The 20593-nt window shown below is 49.3% G+C and overlaps 1 protein-coding gene across 1 annotated transcript in view; it reads right to left on the bottom strand.

Moving 5' to 3' along the window:
• The window catches only part of DNAJA1 (DnaJ heat shock protein family (Hsp40) member A1), a 219653-nt gene that overhangs the window by 142732 nt on the left and 56328 nt on the right, over positions 1–20593 (bottom strand). Inside the window, exon 6 of the mRNA XM_069237476.1 lies at positions 17269–17383. Within this exon, the coding sequence (XP_069093577.1) occupies positions 17269–17383 (115 nt within the window). The remainder of the gene's footprint in view (positions 1–17268; positions 17384–20593) is intronic.

The following is a 20593-nucleotide window of genomic DNA, read 5'->3' on the forward strand; positions in this document are numbered from 1 at the left end:
GGAGTCACTCGGTCCCGTGACTCGAAAACACTTCTTCGAAGAAAAACAACTTGTAACACTCCGACCCAACACCAGATGGCGAGCTCATGCATACCATGTGTATCTACAGCGACAGATGCCATCGAACACATAGTTTATGGAGGATTTCTATGACATATTTTGTGTGTTGTGAACACCGTCTTAGCGTGTTGGTTTTGATTAACCAATCGTCTAGGTACGGGAACACATGTATTTGCTGCCTTCTGATATGTGCAGCTACTACTGCTAGGCATTTTGTAAAAGCTCTTGGTGCAGTTGTTATTCCGAATGGCAACACTTTGAATTGGTAATGTATCCCTTGGAATACAAACCTTAGGTACTTTGTGTGAAGGATGTATTGGTATATGGAAATATGCATCCTTTAGGTCTAGTGTTGTCATGTAGTCTTGTTGTTTGAGCAGTGGGATTACGTCTTGTAATGTAACCATGTGAAAGTGATCTGATTTGATGTAGGTATTTAATGTTCTGAGATATAGTATAGGTCTCAGACTCTTGTCTTTTCTGGGTATCAGAAAGTACAGGGAGTAAACTCCTGTGTTTATTTGTTGTTTTGGTACTAACTCTATTGCTTCTTTTTGTAGCAATGCCTGAACTTCTAGTCCTAGAAGATCTATATGTTGTTTTGACATATTGTGTGTTTTCGGTGGGATGTTTGGAGTGAATTTGAGCAATTCTATGCAATAACCATGCTGGATAATTGCTAAGACACAAGTGTCAGTTGTTATTTCCTCCCAAGGTTTGTAAAACTTGGTTAGTCTCCCCCCCCCACAGGTGTTGTGTTGGGGATTTGTGACCTTGAAGTCACTGCTTGTTTGGAGGAGTTTTGGGACTTTGGAACTTTCCTCTATTCCTTTGAAATTGTCCCCCTCTATATTATCCCCAAAAACCTCCCCGTTGATACTAGCTCTGGTAAGTGGGCTTTGTTTGTGAGGTTGTGGCTTCTGTGGTTTGCCCTCGAAACCCCCTCGAAATTGTGTCTTTCGAAATGTGCCTCTGCTCTGTGGGGAGTAGAGTGCGCCCATGGCTTTGGCCGTGTCAGTGTCTTTCTTTAGTTTTTCGATCGCAGTGTCCACCTCCGGCCCAAACAACTGCTGTCCGTTGAATGGCATATTCAGCACAGCTTGCTGTATCTCTGGTTTAAATACTAATGTACGTAGCCATGCATGTCTCCTTGTTACTGCTGTGTTGACAGTTCTAGCAGCTGTGTCTGCAGCATCCATTGCGGACCGTATCTGATTATTGGAGATACCCTGTCCTCCTTCTACTACTTGCTGCGCTCTTTTTTGGAACTCCTTGGGTAAATGTTCAAGAAGGTGTTGCATCTCATCCCAATGGGCCCTATCATATCTGGCTAGCAAAGCTTGCAAATTTGCAATACGCCACTGGTTTGCTGCCTGTGCCGCCACCCTTTTGCCTGCAGCATCGAATTTTAGACTTTCTTTATCTGGAGGTAGTGCATCTCCTGAAGTATGAGAGTTGGCTCTTTTGCGTGCTGCTCCCACTACAACAGAGTCTGGTGTTAGCTGTTGTGTAATGTACACTGGGTCTGTTGGTGGCGGTTTATATTTTTTATCTACTCTTGGAGTAATGGCTCTCTGTAAAGAAATGGCTCCCTGTTGCAGTTACCCCCCACTTTTTGCCTGATACTGATGCTGACTTGACTGAGAAGTGTGCTGGGACCCTGCTAACCAGGCCCCAGCACCAGTGTTCCTTCACCTAAAATGTACCATTGTATCCACAATTGGCACACCCTGGCATTCAGATAAGTCCCTTGTAACTGGTACTTCTAGTACCAAGGGCCCTGATGCCAAGAAAGGTCTCTAAGGGCTGCAGCATGTCTTATGCCACCCTAGAGACCCCTCACTCAGCACAGACACACTGCTTACAAGCCTGTGTGTGCTAGTGAGAACAAAATGAGTAAGTCGACATGGCACTCCCCTCAGGGTGCCATGCCAGCCTCTCACTGCCTATGCAGTATAGGTAAGACACCCCTCTAGCAGGCCTTACAGCCCTAAGGCAGGGTGCACTATACCATAGGTGAGGGTACCAGTGCATGAGCACTGTGCCCCTACAGTGTCTAAACAAAACCTTAGACATTGTAAGTGCAGGGTAGCCATAAGAGTATATGGTCTGGGAGTCTGTTTTACACGAACTCCACAGCACCATAATGGCTACACTGAAAACTGGGAAGTTTGGTATCAAACTCCTCAGCACAATAAATGCACACTGATGCCAGTGTACATTTTATTGTAAAATACACCCCAGAGGGCACCTTAGAGGTGCCCCCTGAAACTTAACCGACTATCTGTGTAGGCTGACTAGTTTTAGCAGCCTGCCACAAACCGAGACATGTTGCTGGCCCCATGGGGAGAGTGCCTTTGTCACTCTGAGGCCAGTAACAAAGCCTGCACTGGGTGGAGATGCTAACACCTCCCCCAGGCAGGAATTGTCACACCTGGCGGTGAGCCTCAAAGGCTCACCTCCTTTGTGCCAACCCAGCAGGACACTCCAGCTAGTGGAGTTGCCCGCCCCCTCCGGCCAGGCCCCACTTTTGGCGGCAAGGCCGGAGAAAATAATGAGAAAAACAAGGAGGAGTCACTGGCCAGTCAGGACAGCCCCTAAGGTGTCCTGAGCTGAGGTGACTCTGACTTTTAGAAATCCTCCATCTTGCAGATGGAGGATTCCCCCAATAGGGTTAGGATTGTGACCCCCTCCCCTTGGGAGGAGGCACAAAGAGGGTGTACCCACCCTCAGGGCTAGTAGCCATTGGCTACTAACCCCCCAGACCTAAACACGCCCTTAAATTTAGTATTTAAGGGCTACCCTGAACCCTAGAAAATTAGATTCCTGCAACAACAAGAAGAAGGACTGCCTAGCTGAAAACCCCTGCAGCGGAAGACCAGAAGACGACAACTGCCTTGGCTCCAGAAACTCACCGGCCTGTCTCCTGCCTTCCAAAGATCCTGCTCCAGCGACGCCTTCCAAAGGGACCAGCGACCTAGACATCCTCTGAGGACTGCCCCTGCTTCGAAAAGACAAGAAACTCCCGAGGACAGCGGACCTGCTCCAAGAAAAGCTGCAACTTTGTTTCCAGCAGCTTTAAAGAACCCTGCAAGCTCCCCGCAAGAAGCGGGAGACTTGCAACACTGCACCCGGCGACCCCGACTCGGCTGGTGGCGATCCGACGCCTCAGGAGGGACCCCCGGACTACTCTGATACTGTGAGTACCAAAACCTGTCCCCCCTGAGCCCCCACAGCGCCGCCTGCAGAGGGAATCCCGAGGCTTCCCCTGACCGCGACTCTTTGAATCCTAAGTCCCGACACCTGGGAGAGACCCTGCACCCGCAGCCCCCAGGACCTGAAGGACCGGACTTTCACTGGAGGAGTGACCCCCAGGAGTCCCTCTCCCTTGCCCAAGTGGAGGTTTCCCCGAGGAACCCCCCCCTTGCCTGCCTGCAGCGCTGAAGAGATCCAGAGATCTCTCATAGACTAACATTGACGCTTGTTTCTACACTGCACCCGGCCGCCCCCGCGCTGCTGAGGGTGAAATTTCTGTGTGGGCTTGTGTCCCCCCCGGTGCCCTACAAAACCCCCCTGGTCTGCCCTCCGAAGACGCGGGTACTTACCTGCAAGCAGACCGGAACCGGGACACCCCCTTCTCTCCATTCTAGCCTATGTGTTTTGGGCACCACTTTGAACTCTGCACCTGACCGGCCCTGAGCTGCTGGTGTGGTGACTTTGGGGTTGCTCTGAACCCCCAACGGTGGGCTACCTTGGACCAAGAACTGAACCCTGTAAGTGACTTACTTACCTGGTAAAACTAACAAAAACTTACCTCCCCCAGGAACTGTGAAAATTGCACTAAGTGTCCACTTTTAAAACAGCTATTTGTCAATAACTTGAAAAGTATACATGCAATTTTGATGATTTGAAGTTCCTAAAGTACTTACCTGCAATACCTTTCGAATGAGATATTACATGTAGAATTTGAACCTGTGGTTCTTAAAATAAACTAAGAAAAGATATTTTTCTATATAAAAACCTATTGGCTGGATTTGTCTCTGAGTGTGTGTACCTCATTTATTGTCTATGTGTATGTACAACAAATGCTTAACACTACTCCTTGGATAAGCCTACTGCTCGACCACACTACCACAAAATAGAGCATTAGTATTATCTATTTTTACCACTATTTTACCTCTAAGGGGAACCCTTGGACTCTGTGCATGCTATTCCTTACTTTGAAATAGCACATACAGAGCCAACTTCCTACATTGGTGGATCAGCGGTGGGGTACAAGACTTTGCATTTGCTGGACTACTCAGCCAATACCTGATCACACGACAAATTCCAAAATTGTCATTAGAAATTCATTTTTGCAATTTGAAATTTTTCTAAGTTCTTAAAAGTCCTGCTAGGGCCTTGTGTGTTAAGTCCCTGTTTAGCATTGTCTTTTAGAGTTTAAAAGTTTGTTAAAGGTTTGAAATTAGATTCTAGAAACAGTTTTAGATTCTTTAAAAAGTCTTCCAACTTTTAGCAAAATAATGTCTGATACAGAGATGAATGTGGTGGAACTCGACACCACACCTTACCTCCATCTTAAGATGAGGGAGCTAAGGTCTCTCTGTAATATAAAGAAAATAACCATTGGCTCCAGACCTACCAAAATTCAGCTCCAGGAGCTGTTGGCAGAGTTTGAAAAAGCCAACCCCTCTGAGGATGACTTCACAGAGGAAGAAATTAGTGACTTGGAGGGCAATTCCCCCCTTCCAGTCCTAAATAGGGAGACCAGGGCCTCTCAAGCCCGGTCTCCAAAAATGATAGTCAGAAATGTTGCTTCCCTCACAGGAGGGTCCAGCATTTCTGAAATCACTGAGGATGCTCTCAGTGAGGATGACCCCCTGTTAGCCAGGATGGTCAAAAGATTGGCTTTGGAAAAGCAGCTCCTAGCCATAGAAAGGGAAAGAAAAGAGATGGGCCTAGGTCCCATCAATGGTGGCAGCAACTTAAATAGGGTCAGAGATTCTCCTGACATCCTAAAAATCCCCAAAGGGATTGTAACAAAATATGAAGATGGTGATGACATCACCAAATGGTTCACAGCTTTTGAGAGGGCTTGTGTAACCAGAAAAGTGAACAGATCTCACTGGGGTGCTCTCCTTTGGGAAATGTTCACTGGAAAGTGTAGGGATAGACTCCTCACACTCTCTGGAAAAGATGCAGAATCCTATGACCTCATGAAGGGTACCCTGATTGAGGGCTTTGGATTCTCCACTGAGGAGTATAGAATTAGATTCAGGGGGGCTCAAAAATCCTCGAGCCAGACCTGGGTTGATTTTGTGGACTACTCAGTAAAAACACTAGATGGTTGGTTAACTGGAAATGAAGTGTGTGACTATGTTGGGCTTTATAATTTGTTTATGAAAGAACACATTTTAAGTAACTGCTTCAATGAAAAGTTGCATCAGTATCTGGTAGACCTAGGTCCAATTTCTCCCCAAGAATTGGGAAAGAAGGCAGACCACTGGGTCAAGACTAGGGTAACCAAAACTTCCACTGGGGGTGACCAAAAGAAAGGGGTTACCAAAACTCCCCAGGAGAAAGTGGGTAACACTAGAAACAAAGAAAAAGAGTCCTCTGTAGGCTCCCAAAAACCAGAACAGGTGGGTAGGCCCCAGGACACAACCCAAAACAAAGGTGGGTACCAGGGTAAGAACTGGGATGCCACTAAGGCATGGTGCCACAACTGTAAGCAGTCTGGGCACCACACCAAGGACACTTCTTGTCCCAAAAACAAACCCCAGAACAAAATTCCTGGGGTAACCAGTGTAGCCATGGGAGATGACTCCTCAGATGAGGAGGTCTTCCTAGCCTTCAACTGGAAACAGGGCCCAACAGGTGAGTTGGAGATTCCAGAGGGAAGTAGACACTTCCACCACCTACTGGTGAATGGAATCCCAACCACTGCCCTGAGAGACACTTGTGCCAGTCACACTATTGTGCATGACAGGCTGGTGCTCTCAAACCAGTACATCCCAGGTGAGACTGCCAGGGTAAGAGTTAGCCTAGACAGGGTCACTAAGAGGCCTGTGGCTTTAGTGCCCATAGAAGTGGGTGGCACTCTTAGCTGGAGAAGGGTAGTAGTCAGTACAGACCTCCCCCTTGATTGTCTCCTTGGAAATGACTACCCAGAGGTTAGTCAGAGCCCAAGAGAGGAACTGGTCCAGTGCCAGTCCTCTCCCAAGGATTCTGGAAGTCCTGTCTCTGCAGTAAATGCAAGCAGGCCCCAGAAGAAGAAGAAAAGAAAACAGAGTAGGAAGGGTGGACAACCTTTAGCCAAGGTTACAGCAAGCCAAGGAGATTCTGCTCCAGTAGGGGAGAACTCCAAAAATGGCCCTGATAAAGTCCAACCTGACCCACAAGAAGTCCTGGCTAGACAGGCAACTGTTAAACCTGAGTGGGTGGCTCCTCAGCTAACAGAAGAAAGAGTGGAAGAAGGGTGTTTACTACAAGATGTGGTAACCCCCCACTCTAATACAGCAGACAGGCAACCTGAACCCAAAGAGGCCTGTAACTTAGCCCCTTCCCTTTTAGGTGAAGAGCTAAAGGTGTGGTTCTGGGCACTGACAGCTGTCAGTGGCCTCTGCTGGGTGTTAGCCTTTATGGCTGCACTATCCTTAGCATGGTGATCTGACCCCATGCCAAATAGCAAGTTAGGCCCCCTGACCCTATTGGTCATGGTGGGGTTACTCCAGCTCTGGGTAACCTCTCTGGGTAAGCTAGGGGTGACCCTGGCCAAGATAAGGTTAGCAGAGGTGGACACCTCTAAGACCAAAATAGAAAGAATGGGTGGAGACATTGAAGAGGCAGACAAGAGGCAATTCAGACTAGGTCCTATCACTGTGGAAGTGGGTCAGTTCCCCAAAGGGAATGACCTGAACAGAAGGATGTAAGGCAGAGTAGGCCCTGCAACTAACCAGCCTATTTCTCCTACTCTTCCTCGCCTGACAGACTAGGAAGACTCTCCCAGCTTGGGCTGAGTCTCCTGGCCTGTGGGCTGGGGGGGGGCTTGTGTAAAGAAATGGCTCCCTGTTGCAGTTACCCCCCACTTTTTGCCTGATACTGATGCTGACTTGACTGAGAAGTGTGCTGGGACCCTGCTAACCAGGCCCCAGCACCAGTGTTCCTTCACCTAAAATGTACCATTGTATCCACAATTGGCACACCCTGGCATTCAGATAAGTCCCTTGTAACTGGTACTTCTAGTACCAAGGGCCCTGATGCCAAGAAAGGTCTCTAAGGGCTGCAGCATGTCTTATGCCACCCTAGAGACCCCTCACTCAGCACAGACACACTGCTTACAAGCCTGTGTGTGCTAGTGAGAACAAAATGAGTAAGTCGACATGGCACTCCCCTCAGGGTGCCATGCCAGCCTCTCACTGCCTATGCAGTATAGGTAAGACACCCCTCTAGCAGGCCTTACAGCCCTAAGGCAGGGTGCACTATACCATAGGTGAGGGTACCAGTGCATGAGCACTGTGCCCCTACAGTGTCTAAACAAAACCTTAGACATTGTAAGTGCAGGGTAGCCATAAGAGTATATGGTCTGGGAGTCTGTTTTACACGAACTCCACAGCACCATAATGGCTACACTGAAAACTGGGAAGTTTGGTATCAAACTCCTCAGCACAATAAATGCACACTGATGCCAGTGTACATTTTATTGTAAAATACACCCCAGAGGGCACCTTAGAGGTGCCCCCTGAAACTTAACCGACTATCTGTGTAGGCTGACTAGTTTTAGCAGCCTGCCACAAACCGAGACATGTTGCTGGCCCCATGGGGAGAGTGCCTTTGTCACTCTGAGGCCAGTAACAAAGCCTGCACTGGGTGGAGATGCTAACACCTCCCCCAGGCAGGAATTGTCACACCTGGCGGTGAGCCTCAAAGGCTCACCTCCTTTGTGCCAACCCAGCAGGACACTCCAGCTAGTGGAGTTGCCCGCCCCCTCCGGCCAGGCCCCACTTTTGGCGGCAAGGCCGGAGAAAATAATGAGAAAAACAAGGAGGAGTCACTGGCCAGTCAGGACAGCCCCTAAGGTGTCCTGAGCTGAGGTGACTCTGACTTTTAGAAATCCTCCATCTTGCAGATGGAGGATTCCCCCAATAGGGTTAGGATTGTGACCCCCTCCCCTTGGGAGGAGGCACAAAGAGGGTGTACCCACCCTCAGGGCTAGTAGCCATTGGCTACTAACCCCCCAGACCTAAACACGCCCTTAAATTTAGTATTTAAGGGCTACCCTGAACCCTAGAAAATTAGATTCCTGCAACAACAAGAAGAAGGACTGCCTAGCTGAAAACCCCTGCAGCGGAAGACCAGAAGACGACAACTGCCTTGGCTCCAGAAACTCACCGGCCTGTCTCCTGCCTTCCAAAGATCCTGCTCCAGCGACGCCTTCCAAAGGGACCAGCGACCTCGACATCCTCTGAGGACTGCCCCTGCTTCGAAAAGACAAGAAACTCCCGAGGACAGCGGACCTGCTCCAAGAAAAGCTGCAACTTTGTTTCCAGCAGCTTTAAAGATCCCTGCAAGCTCCCCGCAAGAAGCGTGAGACTTGCAACACTGCACCCGGCGACCCCGACTCGGCTGGTGGAGATCCGACGCCTCAGGAGGGACCCCCGGACTACTCTGATACTGTGAGTACCAAAACCTGTCCCCCCTGAGCCCCCACAGCGCCGCCTGCAGAGGGAATCCCGAGGCTTCCCCTGACCGCGACTCTTTGAATCCTAAGTCCCGACACCTGGGAGAGACCCTGCACCCGCAGCCCCCAGGACCTGAAGGACCGGACTTTCACTGGAGGAGTGACCCCCAGGAGTCCCTCTCCCTTGCCCAAGTGGAGGTTTCCCCGAGGAACCCCCCCCTTGCCTGCCTGCAGCGCTGAAGAGATCCCGAGATCTCTCATAGACTAACATTGAAAACCCGACGCTTGTTTCTACACTGCACCCGGCCGCCCCCGCGCTGCTGAGGGTGAAATTTCTGTGTGGGCTTGTGTCCCCCCCGGTGCCCTACAAAACCCCCCTGGTCTGCCCTCCGAAGACGCGGGTACTTACCTGCAAGCAGACCGGAACCGGGACACCCCCTTCTCTCCATTCTAGCCTATGTGTTTTGGGCACCACTTTGAACTCTGCACCTGACCGGCCCTGAGCTGCTGGTGTGGTGACTTTGGGGTTGCTCTGAACCCCCAACGGTGGGCTACCTTGGACCAAGAACTGAACCCTGTAAGTGACTTACTTACCTGGTAAAACTAACAAAAACTTACCTCCCCCAGGAACTGTGAAAATTGCACTAAGTGTCCACTTTTAAAACAGCTATTTGTCAATAACTTGAAAAGTATACATGCAATTTTGATGATTTGAAGTTCCTAAAGTACTTACCTGCAATACCTTTCGAATGAGATATTACATGTAGAATTTGAACCTGTGGTTCTTAAAATAAACTAAGAAAAGATATTTTTCTATATAAAAACCTATTGGCTGGATTTGTCTCTGAGTGTGTGTACCTCATTTATTGTCTATGTGTATGTACAACAAATGCTTAACACTACTCCTTGGATAAGCCTACTGCTCGACCACACTACCACAAAATAGAGCATTAGTATTATCTATTTTTACCACTATTTTACCTCTAAGGGGAACCCTTGGACTCTGTGCATGCTATTCCTTACTTTGAAATAGCACATACAGAGCCAACTTCCTACACTCTCCCTTTAACAGGCTCCTCAAACACTTGTTTGGAGTGTTTTAGCATTCCGGGTAGCATAGAAAGACTCTGATATTGGCTGTGTGTGGACGACAGTGTATTAAAAAGAAAGTCGTCTTCAATGGGCTCTGAATGAAGGCTGACATTATGAAATGCTGCTGCTCTTGACACCACCTGTGCGTAGCCTGTACTATCCTCTGGTGGCGATGGTTTAGCTGGATAGCATTCTGGACTATTATCTGACACTGGTGCGTCATAAAGGTCCCATGCGTCAGGGTCATCTTGACTCCTTCCTGTATGAGTTGGGGATTGCATCATTGGTGGAGTGGCTACCGGTGATGGTTGCGGAGAGTGATGTGGGGATGGTGGCGGTGTTACTTGTTTAGCCACCTTTGCGTGTGGCTGTTTGTCCTTGTCTTGGAAGGCAAGCTTGCGTTTCATTTTGACTGGAGGAAGAGTGCTGATCTTCCCTGTATCTTTTTGAATAAAGAGCTGTCTGTGTGTGATCTGGCTCTATTGCCAGTAATTCCTGTCCAAATCTATGTGTCTTCATTTGTGTGGACAGTCCTTGTTCCTCAGTGTAGGAACTTGTTTTTGGTTCCGAGACCGGATATTTCGGTACCGAAACCTTTTCGGCTGCTTTTTTTGGCTCCGACGAAACCTTTTTTTACTTTCGCCGTCATGCTCTCTCGGTGCCGAATCTTCTGAGCCACTACCTCGGGCCCAAGATTGCTGTGTGCCGGTATCTCGACCGGAGTCGGATGACTTAGACACCAGCTCGCCCTTTTTCGGTGCCGATGAACGGTCACCTACTTTTCGGGTTAAGCCATGGCCTGTTGGCGGTGGCGTCCCCTGGGCTTTAGCGCTTTTCTCGTGAGTTCTTGGTTTCGACGTCTTACACAGTTTTAGGTGTTTCCTCGGGATCGATCTCCTCAGAGTCCGACTCCTGGGTTGAGAATGTTTCTTCCTCCTCCTCGAAACGCTCTTGTCCTGTCGGCGCCGACGCCATTTGCAGTCTTCTTGCTCTTCGGTCCCTGAGTGTCTTCCTGGACCGAAACGCTCGACAGGCCTCACAAGTATCCTCCTTGTGTTCTGGTGACAAACACAAGTTACAGACCAGATGTTGATCTGTATATGGATACTTGTTATGGCATTTTGGACAGAAGCGGAATGGGGTCAGTTCCATCAGCCTTGAAGAGACACGTGGCCGGGCCGACCAGGCCCCGACGGGGATGGAAAAAAAACCCGAAGGGCCACCGGAGCTCTTCTTAATTCGGTGTTGATCTGTTGTAACTAACCCGATACCGAACGCAAACAATACCGACGATTTTTCTTAGATTCTAACTAACTTTCCGACCCGAAACACGGAGCGAAAAGGAACACGTCCGAACCCGATGGCGGAAAAAAAATAATCTAAGATGGAGTCGACGCCCATGCGCAATGGAGTCGAAATGGGAGGAGTCCCTCAGTCTCGTGACTCGAAAAAAGACTTCTTCGAAGAAAAACAACTTGTAACACTCCGAGCCCAACACCAGATGGCAGGATGTGCACAGCATGTGTATCTGCAGCTACACATGCCATCGAACATACATATACACACACACACATTTTTTAAACTTTGCGTTGCTATATTGTTACCGGGGGCTCCAATCTTGATGACTGGGAATGATTCAAGCATGCTAATATATGAAATTTTCAATACTGGAATAAAGAAAGACTTTGAAACCGGAGCGAGGTTAAGACAGAATGAAGAGACATATCTGAACCAGACGACAGAGAAAATGTAACAACGGAGTTGATGCCCATGCACAATATCACCATCCCATGACTTGAAAATGCTTCTTTGAAGAAAACCAACTTGCAGTATTCCAAACTAAACACTAGATGGCATATACAGCCACACATGCCATCGAAATTAAGGATTATTAAACAAAAAACACAAACCAAAAAAACAACACTCTGGACCAAGGGAACTGGTTAGAAACCTATATTCAACCAGGAACACAAGTTTTACGGATGGATGTAAGAACCTAGAATTCTTTGCAGATCTACCCCCCCCCCCCCCCAATACTTTTTGCCCCCTTTTTAACAACTAGTGCTGGTTTGACTGAAAGGGCACCGAGGCCAGGTAATCAGATCGCAGGGACATTGTTCTTTCCTTTAAAACAAGGTTTGTTTGATGGGTCCCAAAGGGCTGCAGCATATCTTATGCTATCTTAAGGGACCTGCACACAAATTGCAGCCTGCCAGCGCACATTTTGCCAGGGTGCAAGCCCAGAGTGAATACACATGGCACACAAATGATTTGCCATGCCTAAGTCACTTCATTTATTCACCCCCTACAGTAGGCCTTAAGAGCCCTAAGGCAGGGTGCCTTAAATACACGTGAGGGTATGTCAGCATTAGCAGATACGTCCCTCTGATGTCTAGTTCTATTCCTAGATATTGCAAGTGACCGGGCAGCCACCTTAGAACACGTACTTGGACACTGGTCATTACGAGTGACCCAACTACATGACTAATGGAAAAGAATTGTATTTGGTATCAAATAAATTGTCTTAACTCATACTGATGCCAGTATTGATTTATTATGACATGCACCCAGAGGTCACCTTAGAGGTGCCCCCCTGAACCCTACTGGTTCTCTAGTGAGCTAGCTGACTAGTATCGACCAGCCTGCTACCACAGGGGAGTTCCTGACCACCTCCACCCCTTTAGAGGTTAGAGCCTGATCTTAGATGTCAGAAACAATGCCTGTTCTGGCAGGAGGTGTTATCACTTCTTCCAGCAGGACGGCTAATGAATCTGCATGCTAGGGACTTCAAATTCCCTGCCATATTTGATATGTGACCCCCAGCTTCCCCCAGACCAGGGAGGCAACCCCCTGCTATGAGGGCCATCTGGCAACAGGACAGTCTGGAAAACTAGACAGCTTGGAGAGGTCACACCCCTAGGGTGGGTTACCTGAAGTGACCATGACAATGAATTCCACCATCTTGTGTGTGATGGAATTAGGAACTCTGGGACAAGGTGATGCCCACTCCCCAAAGGAAGTGGTCGGGGTCGGGGACACCCCCCCCCCCCCCAAGGGTAAGTAGCCCATTCACTACTACCCTACACGCCCCTAAGTTGAGTATTTAGGTGGCAGCCGACACCAGGACCGAAGAGATCTGAACTAAAGACCTGCACCACAGATTGGCACGAAACCCTGCCAGGCAGCCTGCACTTCAGAAATCACTGGGACCAACTTCAAAAATGTCTGGACATACTCCCACACTCCCTTGGAGGACTGGCCAGCACCTCAAGAACAAGCAAAGATCTCCCTTGGATCAGAGGAACTGCTACCCTGCATCATTCAAGCACCACCTGCTAAGTCCAGTACTCTGGACTAGTTTGCCATTGAGTCCGTGGAGGGAACAATGAGCCAGAGAAGATTGTTTGGAGCTCAAGTGCTCAGCCCTGCCTCTTCACTGAAGTCCCAAGGCACTAACCCCTCTCAGAGTCCCCCCCCCCCCCCCTACACCTATACCCTGGTTACTGGACCCCTCGCACAAACCAAGGCTTGTTGAAGGTCCAACCCAGACTACAACAGCACCCAAGCAGACCTACCATTGAGGGACATTGTAAGGAAATGCCTCCTTGGCATGGTTACCCCCTGGCTTTTTACCTTTGCTGATGCTAAGTTAGGACTTGAAAGTGTGCTGGGACCCTGCTAACCAGGCCCCAGCACAAGTGTTCTTTCCCTAACCTGTACCTTTGTCTCCACAATTGGCACCCCCTGGCATCCAGGTAAGTCCCTTGTAACTGGTACCAAGGGCCCTGATGCTAGGGAAGGTCTCTAAGGGCTGCAGCATGTCTTATGTCACACTGGGGACCCCTCACTCAGCACATGCACACTGCCTCACAGCTTGTGTGTGCTGGTGGGGAGAAAATGACTAAGTCGACATGCCACTCCCCTCAGAGTGCCATGCCAACCTCACACTGCTTGTGGCATAGGTAAGTCACCCCTCTAGCAGGTCTTACAGCCCTAAGGCAGGATGCACTATGCCCCTACAGTGTCTAAGCAAAACCTTAGACATTGTAAGTGCAGGGTAGCCATAAGAGTATTTGGTCTGGGAGTTTGTAACACACGAACTCCACAGTTCCATAATATCAAACTGCCCCTTTTTCAGTGTGGCTATCAAACTTCTCAGCACAATAAATGCACACTGATGCCAGTGTGCAATTTATTGTAAAATACACCCAGAGGGCATCTTAGAGATGCCCCCTGAAAACATACCCGACCACCAGACATGTTGCTGGCCACATGGGGAGAGTGCCTCTGTGGCCAGGAACAAAGCCTGTACTGGGTGGCTGTGCTTCTCACCTCCACCTGCAGGAACTGTAACACCTGGCGGTGAGCCTCAAAGGCTCACCCCGTTTGTTACAGTGCCACAGGGTATCCCAGCTAGTGGAGATGCCCGCCCCTCCGGCCACTGCCCCCACTTTTGGTGCAAGGCTGGTGGAGATAATGAGGAAACCAGGAGGAGTCACCCACCAATCAGGACAGCCCCCAAGGTGTCCTGAGCTGAGGAGATTTAGTTTTAGAAATCCTCCATCTTGTGGATGGAGGATTCCCCCACTAGGATTAGGGATGTGCCCCCCCCCCCTCCCCACAGGGAGGAGGCACAAGGAGGTTGTAGCCACCCTCAAGGACAGCAGCCATTGGTTACTGCCCTCCCAGACCTAAACACACCCCTAAAATCAGTATTTAGGGTCTCCCCAGAACCTAGGAAAATCAGATTCCATACACCTTAAGAAGGACTGCTGACCTGAAGCCCTGCAGTGAAGACTGAGGCGATAACTGCTTTGGCCCCAGCCCTACCGGCTGGTCTCCCAACTTTGAAGAAAACTACAACAACGACGCATACAACAGGGACCAGCGATCTCTGAAGCCTCTAAGGACTGCCCTGCAACCAAGGACCAAGAAACTCCCGTTAACAGCGGCCCTGTTCAACAATCTGCAACTTTCTTGCAACAAAGAAAACTCTATGGACTTCTCATTTCCTGCCGGAAGCGTGAGACTTTCCACTCTGCACCAGACTCCCCTGGCTCGACCTGCAGAAAACCAAAACACAGGGAGGACTGCCCGGCGACTGCGAGCCCGTGAGTAGCCAGAGACAACCCCCTGAGCCCCCCACAGAGACACCTGCAGAAGAAATCCAGAGGCTCCCCCTGACCGCGACTGGCTGTAAAAAGGTACCCGACGCCTGGAACCAACACTGCACCAGCAGCCCCCAGGACCTGAAGGAACCGAACCCCAGTGCAGGAGCGACCCCCAGGCGACCATCTGCCTAGCCCAGGTGGTGGCTACCCCGAGGAGTCCCCCTGTGCCTGACTGCTTCGTTGAAGAGACCCCAGGGTCTCCCCATTGCTTTCAATACAAAACCTGACGCCGGTTTGCACTCTGCACTCGGCCACCCCTGTGCCGCTGAGGGTGCACTTTCTGCGCCTGCTTGTGTCCCCCCCCCCCCCCCATGCCCTACAAACCCCCTCCCCCCTGGTCTGCCCCCGAGGATGCGGGTACTTACCTGCTAGCTGACTGGAACCGGGGCACCCCTGTTCTCCATAGAAGCCTGTGTGTTTTGGGCACCTCTGACCTCTGCACCGGACTGGCCCTGAGCTACTGGTGTGGTAACTTGGGGGTTCAAGGCAACCCAAAACAGTGGGCTACCTTGGATCCAACTTTGAACCCTGTAAGTGTTTCACTTACCTGAGAACTTAACATTTACTTATTTCCCCCAGGAACTGTTGATTTTTGTACTGTGTCCACTTATTTTAAAATAGCTTATTGCCATTTTTACCAAACCTGTACATGCTATTGTGATAATTCAAAGTTCCTAAAGTACCTAGGTGAAATACCTTTCATTTAAAGTATTACTTGTAAATCTTGAACCTGTGGTTTTTAAAATAAAGAAAATATATTTTTCTTATATAAAAACCTATTGGCCTGGAGTAAGTCTTTGAGTGTGTGTTCCTCATTTATTGCCTGTATGTGTACAACAAATGCTTAACACTACCCTCTGATAAGCCTACTGCTCGTCCACACTACCACAAAATAGAGCATTAGAATGATCTACTTTTGCCACTATCTTACCTCTAAGGGGAACCCTTGGACTCTGTGCACACTATTTCTTACTTTGAAATAGTACATACAGAGCCAACTTCCTACAGACATCAATATCCACAAGGCCAGTCACAAGAGTGTCCCCACTACCTGGTTTCCCCTCTTCACCAGGTCACCAAGACACATTAAGTCTCTCACCACTGTGACCTAAAAAGCCTCAAAGCACCACTGCACCAAAGCCCCACAGCCCAAGTGAGAGGGAGGCGACTGTGCCAATGGGGTCCTGAGACCCTCAGAAGCGGAGGCCAATCTTGGGTTTGGCCAGACTGGTCCCCCAGTCATCACCTGCAGCCTCTTTCTGCAGGGACTGGGAACTGTAGATCTTTAGCAGTGTGACCAGACACCTCAGTGGACCACTGCACAAGCCCCCACTTAGAGCGGAACAACTATGTCCCCGCGTGCCCAAGACCTTCAAGATCTGAGGGGGCCCCACCCAATTGGGTGGAGCCAGACTGGCCCCCCCTCAGTCCCCCTTTGCAGCCTTTGTCACATGACAGTTTCCCATTGAAGTGAACTGGGCACCCAATGCTGAAATGCACTTCTACACACAGACACCCCATTGCCTCCCAAGGTGACCCGTTGGTGCTGCTTTTGACTTTGCCCCATTCTCAGCTTGAGTCCAAGAAACTGTCCTGTAAATCATTTCTAGAGGCCCGTTGTTTTGACTTACAAATTGATAACTGGGTGAGTACTCACTCAATTATGATGCTCTGGGTGTCTAAATGTATAAATCTGTACCTTCTATAAACTGGTGTCAGATTTCCTTGAGTGTGCATCTCGCTTACTGACTGTGTGCAATAAATGGTCAACACTATCCGCTGATAAGCTTAACTGCTAGTCCACACTACAACAAAAGAGCTTTTGGGATTACTGTAATGCCAGCGAACCAATAAGGCTCACCCTGGACTACATAGATAGCCAGCTTCCTAGAGGAGAAACAGAAGGCTAGAGGCTTGGGTGTCAGGTGCATTTTGTGCAACATGCTCAGGGGGTCCAAAAGATTCACTAACCCATTCCACATAACATACATCCTTCATGTACATCCGAAGCACGATTAAGGCACTTGAACACAAATACAGTGACAGGGCAACTCTTTCACTACCAAGAGAAGTAAATAGGAACTCTCTCTGCATGGGTACTTGCTGCCACCAACACCAATCACACAGCTTGGAAGGACCGCCTTCCACATGTTTGGTTACAGAAAACAGTTTTACCTTTTGAAATAAATCTTCATTCAAAACATTACATTTGATTTCCAATTCAGACACCTCAATGTTATAGTAAGAAAAAAAAAAAAGGTTCACCTTGTAAATATGCTGTGATCCTTTTGATCCAAAACAATGACTATGTCCCCTGGTTCCAAACCTGGTTCTTGGTCACCCTCTCCATGGAATGTAATCTTCTGGCCATCTCTCATTCCTTAAAAAATGAAACTTATCAATGAAGTAAATAAAAGGCCAAATCCTATCATGCTGTCGCCATGGTGAAGAGAAAAACATTTAGTTAATTACCTGTGTAAGGAAATGGCTCCTGTTGCAGTTACCCCCCACTTTTTGCTTGATACTGATGCTGACTTGACTGAGAAGTGTGCTGGGGCCCTGCTAACCAGGCCCCAGCACCAGTGTTCTTGCACCTAAAATGTACCATTGTCTCCACAATTGGCACAACCCTGGCATCCAGGTAAGTCCCTTGTAACTGGTACCCCCTGGTACCAAGGGCCCTGATGCCAGGGAAGGTCTCTAAGGGCTGCAGTATGTCTTATGCCACCCTACGGACCCCTCACTCAGCACAGACACTGCTTGCCAGATTGTGTGTGCTGGTGGGGAGACAATGACTAAGTCGACATGGCACTCCCCTCAGGGTGCCATGCAAACCTCACACTGTTGGTGGCATAGGTAAGTCACCCCTCTAGCAGGCCTTACAGCCCTAAGGCAGGGTGCACTATACCACAGGTGAGGGTATAGGTGCATGAGCACTGTGCCCCTACAGTGTCTAAGCAATACCTTAGACATTGTAAGTGCAGGGTAGCCATAAGAGTATATGGTTTGGGAGTCTGTCAAAAACGAACTCCACAGCTCCATAATGGCTACACTGAATACTGGGAAGTTTGGTATCAAACTTCTCAGCATAATAAAACCCACACTGATGCCAGTGTTGGATTTATTAAAAAATGCACACACAGGGCATTTTAGAGAGCCCCCTGTATTTTACCCAATTGTTCAGTGCAGGACTGACTGGTCTGTGCCAGCCTGCTGCTGAGAGATGAGTTTCTGACCCCATGTGGTGAGGGCTTTTGTGCTCTCGGAGGACAGAAACAAAAGCCTGCTCTGGGTGGAGGTGCTTATCATCTCCCCCTGCAGGAGCTGTAACACCTAGCAGTGAGCGTCAAAGGCTCAGGCTTCGTGTTACAATGCCCCAGGGCACTCCAGTTAGTGGAGATGCCCGCTCCCCTTGGCACAGCCCCCACTTTTGGCGGCAAGTCCAGGAGCGATAATGAGAACAACAAGGAGTCGTCACTGGCCAGTCAGGATAGCCCCTAAGGTGTCCTGAGCGGAGGTGACTGACTTTTAGAAATCCTCCATCTTGCAGATGGAGGATTACCCCAATAGGAATAAGGATGTGCCCCCCTCCCCTCAGGGAGGAGGCACAAAGAGGGTGTAGCCACCCTCAAGGACAGTAGCCATTGGCTACTGCCCTCCCAGACCTAAACACACCCCTAAATTCAGTATTTAGGGGCTCCCCAGAACCTAGGAAACTAGATTCCTGAAACCTAAGAGGACTGCTGAGCTGAAAACTCCTGCCGAGAAGACGGAGACACCAACTGCTTTGGCCCCAGCTCTAACCGGCCTGTCTCCCCCCCTTCTGAAGAACCTGCTCCAGCGAAGCTTTCCCCAGGGACCAGCAACCTCTGAATCCTCAGAGGACTCCCCTGCTCTAGAAGGACCATGAACTCCAGAGGACAGCGGCTCTGTTCACCTAAGACTGCAACTTTGTTTCAAAGGAGCAACTTTAAACCAACTTGCGTTTCTCGCTGGAAGCGTGAGACTTGCTACTCTGCACCGGATGCCCCCGGCTCGACTTGTGGAGAACAAACACTTCAGGGAGGACTACCCGGCGACTGCGAGACCGTGAGAAGCCAGACTTGCCCCCACAGCAACACCTGCAGAGGGAATCCCGAGGCTCCCCCTGACCGCGACTGCCGGTTCCTCAGATCCTGATGCCTGGTAAAGACTGCACCCGCAGCCCCCAGGACCTGAAGGATCCGAACTCCAGTGCAGGAGTGACCCCCAGGAGGCCCTCTCTCTTGCCCAGGTGGTGGCTACCCCGAGGTGCTCCCCCCTTGCCTGCATCGCTGAAGAGACCCCTTGGTCTCCCATTGAAACCTATTGAAATCAGACGCGTGTTTGCACACTGCACCCGGCCGCCCCCGTGCTGCTGAGGGTGTACTTTCTGTGTGGACTTGTGTCCCCCCCCGGTGCCCTACAAAACCCCCCTGGTCTGCCCTCCGAAGACGTGGGTACTTACCTGCTGGCAGACTGGAACCGGGGCACCCCCTTCTCCATTGAAGCCTATGCGTTTTGGGCACCACTTTGACCTCTGCACCTGACCGGCCCTGAGCTGCTGGTGTGGTAACTTTGAGGTTGCTCTGAACCCCCAACGGTGGGCTACCTTGGACCCAAACTTGAACCCCGTAGGTGGTTTACTTACCTGCAAAAACAAACAAACTCTTACTCCCCCCAGGAACTGTTGAAAATTTCACTAAGTGTCTAGTTTTAAAATAGCGATGTGTGATTTATGTGAAAACTGTATATGCTATTTTGCTAATTCAAAGTTCCTAAAGTACCTACCTGCAATACATTTCATTTGAAGTATTACATGTAAATCTTGAACCTGTGGTTCTTAAAATAAACTAAGAAAATATGTTTTTCTATACAAAAACCTATTGGCCTGGAATTGTCTCTGAGTGGGTGTTCCTCATTTATTGCCCGTGTGTGTACACCAAATGCTTAACACTACTCCTTTGATAAGCCTACTGCTCGACCACACTACCACAAAATAGAGCATTAGTATCTCTTTTTGCCACTATTTTACCTCTAAGGGGAACCCTTGGACTCTGTGCATACTATTCCTTACTTTGAAATAGTGCATACAGAGCCAACTTCCTACAACCTGTAACTGTAGTTCTTCAGTATTGTAATCTTTCATAGATTCACATGCTTGAATCCTTCCCAGTCGTCGAGATGGGAGCCCCCGGTACATTAAAACTGCAATATAGAAGCTACTGCAATGAAAAAAGGCCCAAAGGCTTTCACTTTAGTAGCCTATCTTGGTCTCTGAGTAAAAAGGACCAAAGCAAGTCCCAACCAATCCTTCCCCTCCCTCTAGAACCCTCCTGACAGAAGCTCCATTCCCTCAGATTTTCCCAAGCACGAGTGGCAGAGTATCTGAAGAAAAGAGGTAACAGTGAGCTTCCCAGGAGAGAGGAGGGAGGGTCGCATGTGAATCTATGAAAGATTCCAGTACTGGAGAATGAAAATGTCACTTACCCAGTGTACATCTGTTCGTGGCATCAGTCGCAGTAGATTCGCATGTTCTGCAATAGCTCGCCATCTGGTGTTGGGCCGGAGT

This window comes from Pleurodeles waltl, chromosome 1_2 (assembly GCF_031143425.1).
Source record: "Pleurodeles waltl isolate 20211129_DDA chromosome 1_2, aPleWal1.hap1.20221129, whole genome shotgun sequence".
NCBI lineage: Eukaryota > Metazoa > Chordata > Amphibia > Caudata > Salamandridae > Pleurodeles > Pleurodeles waltl.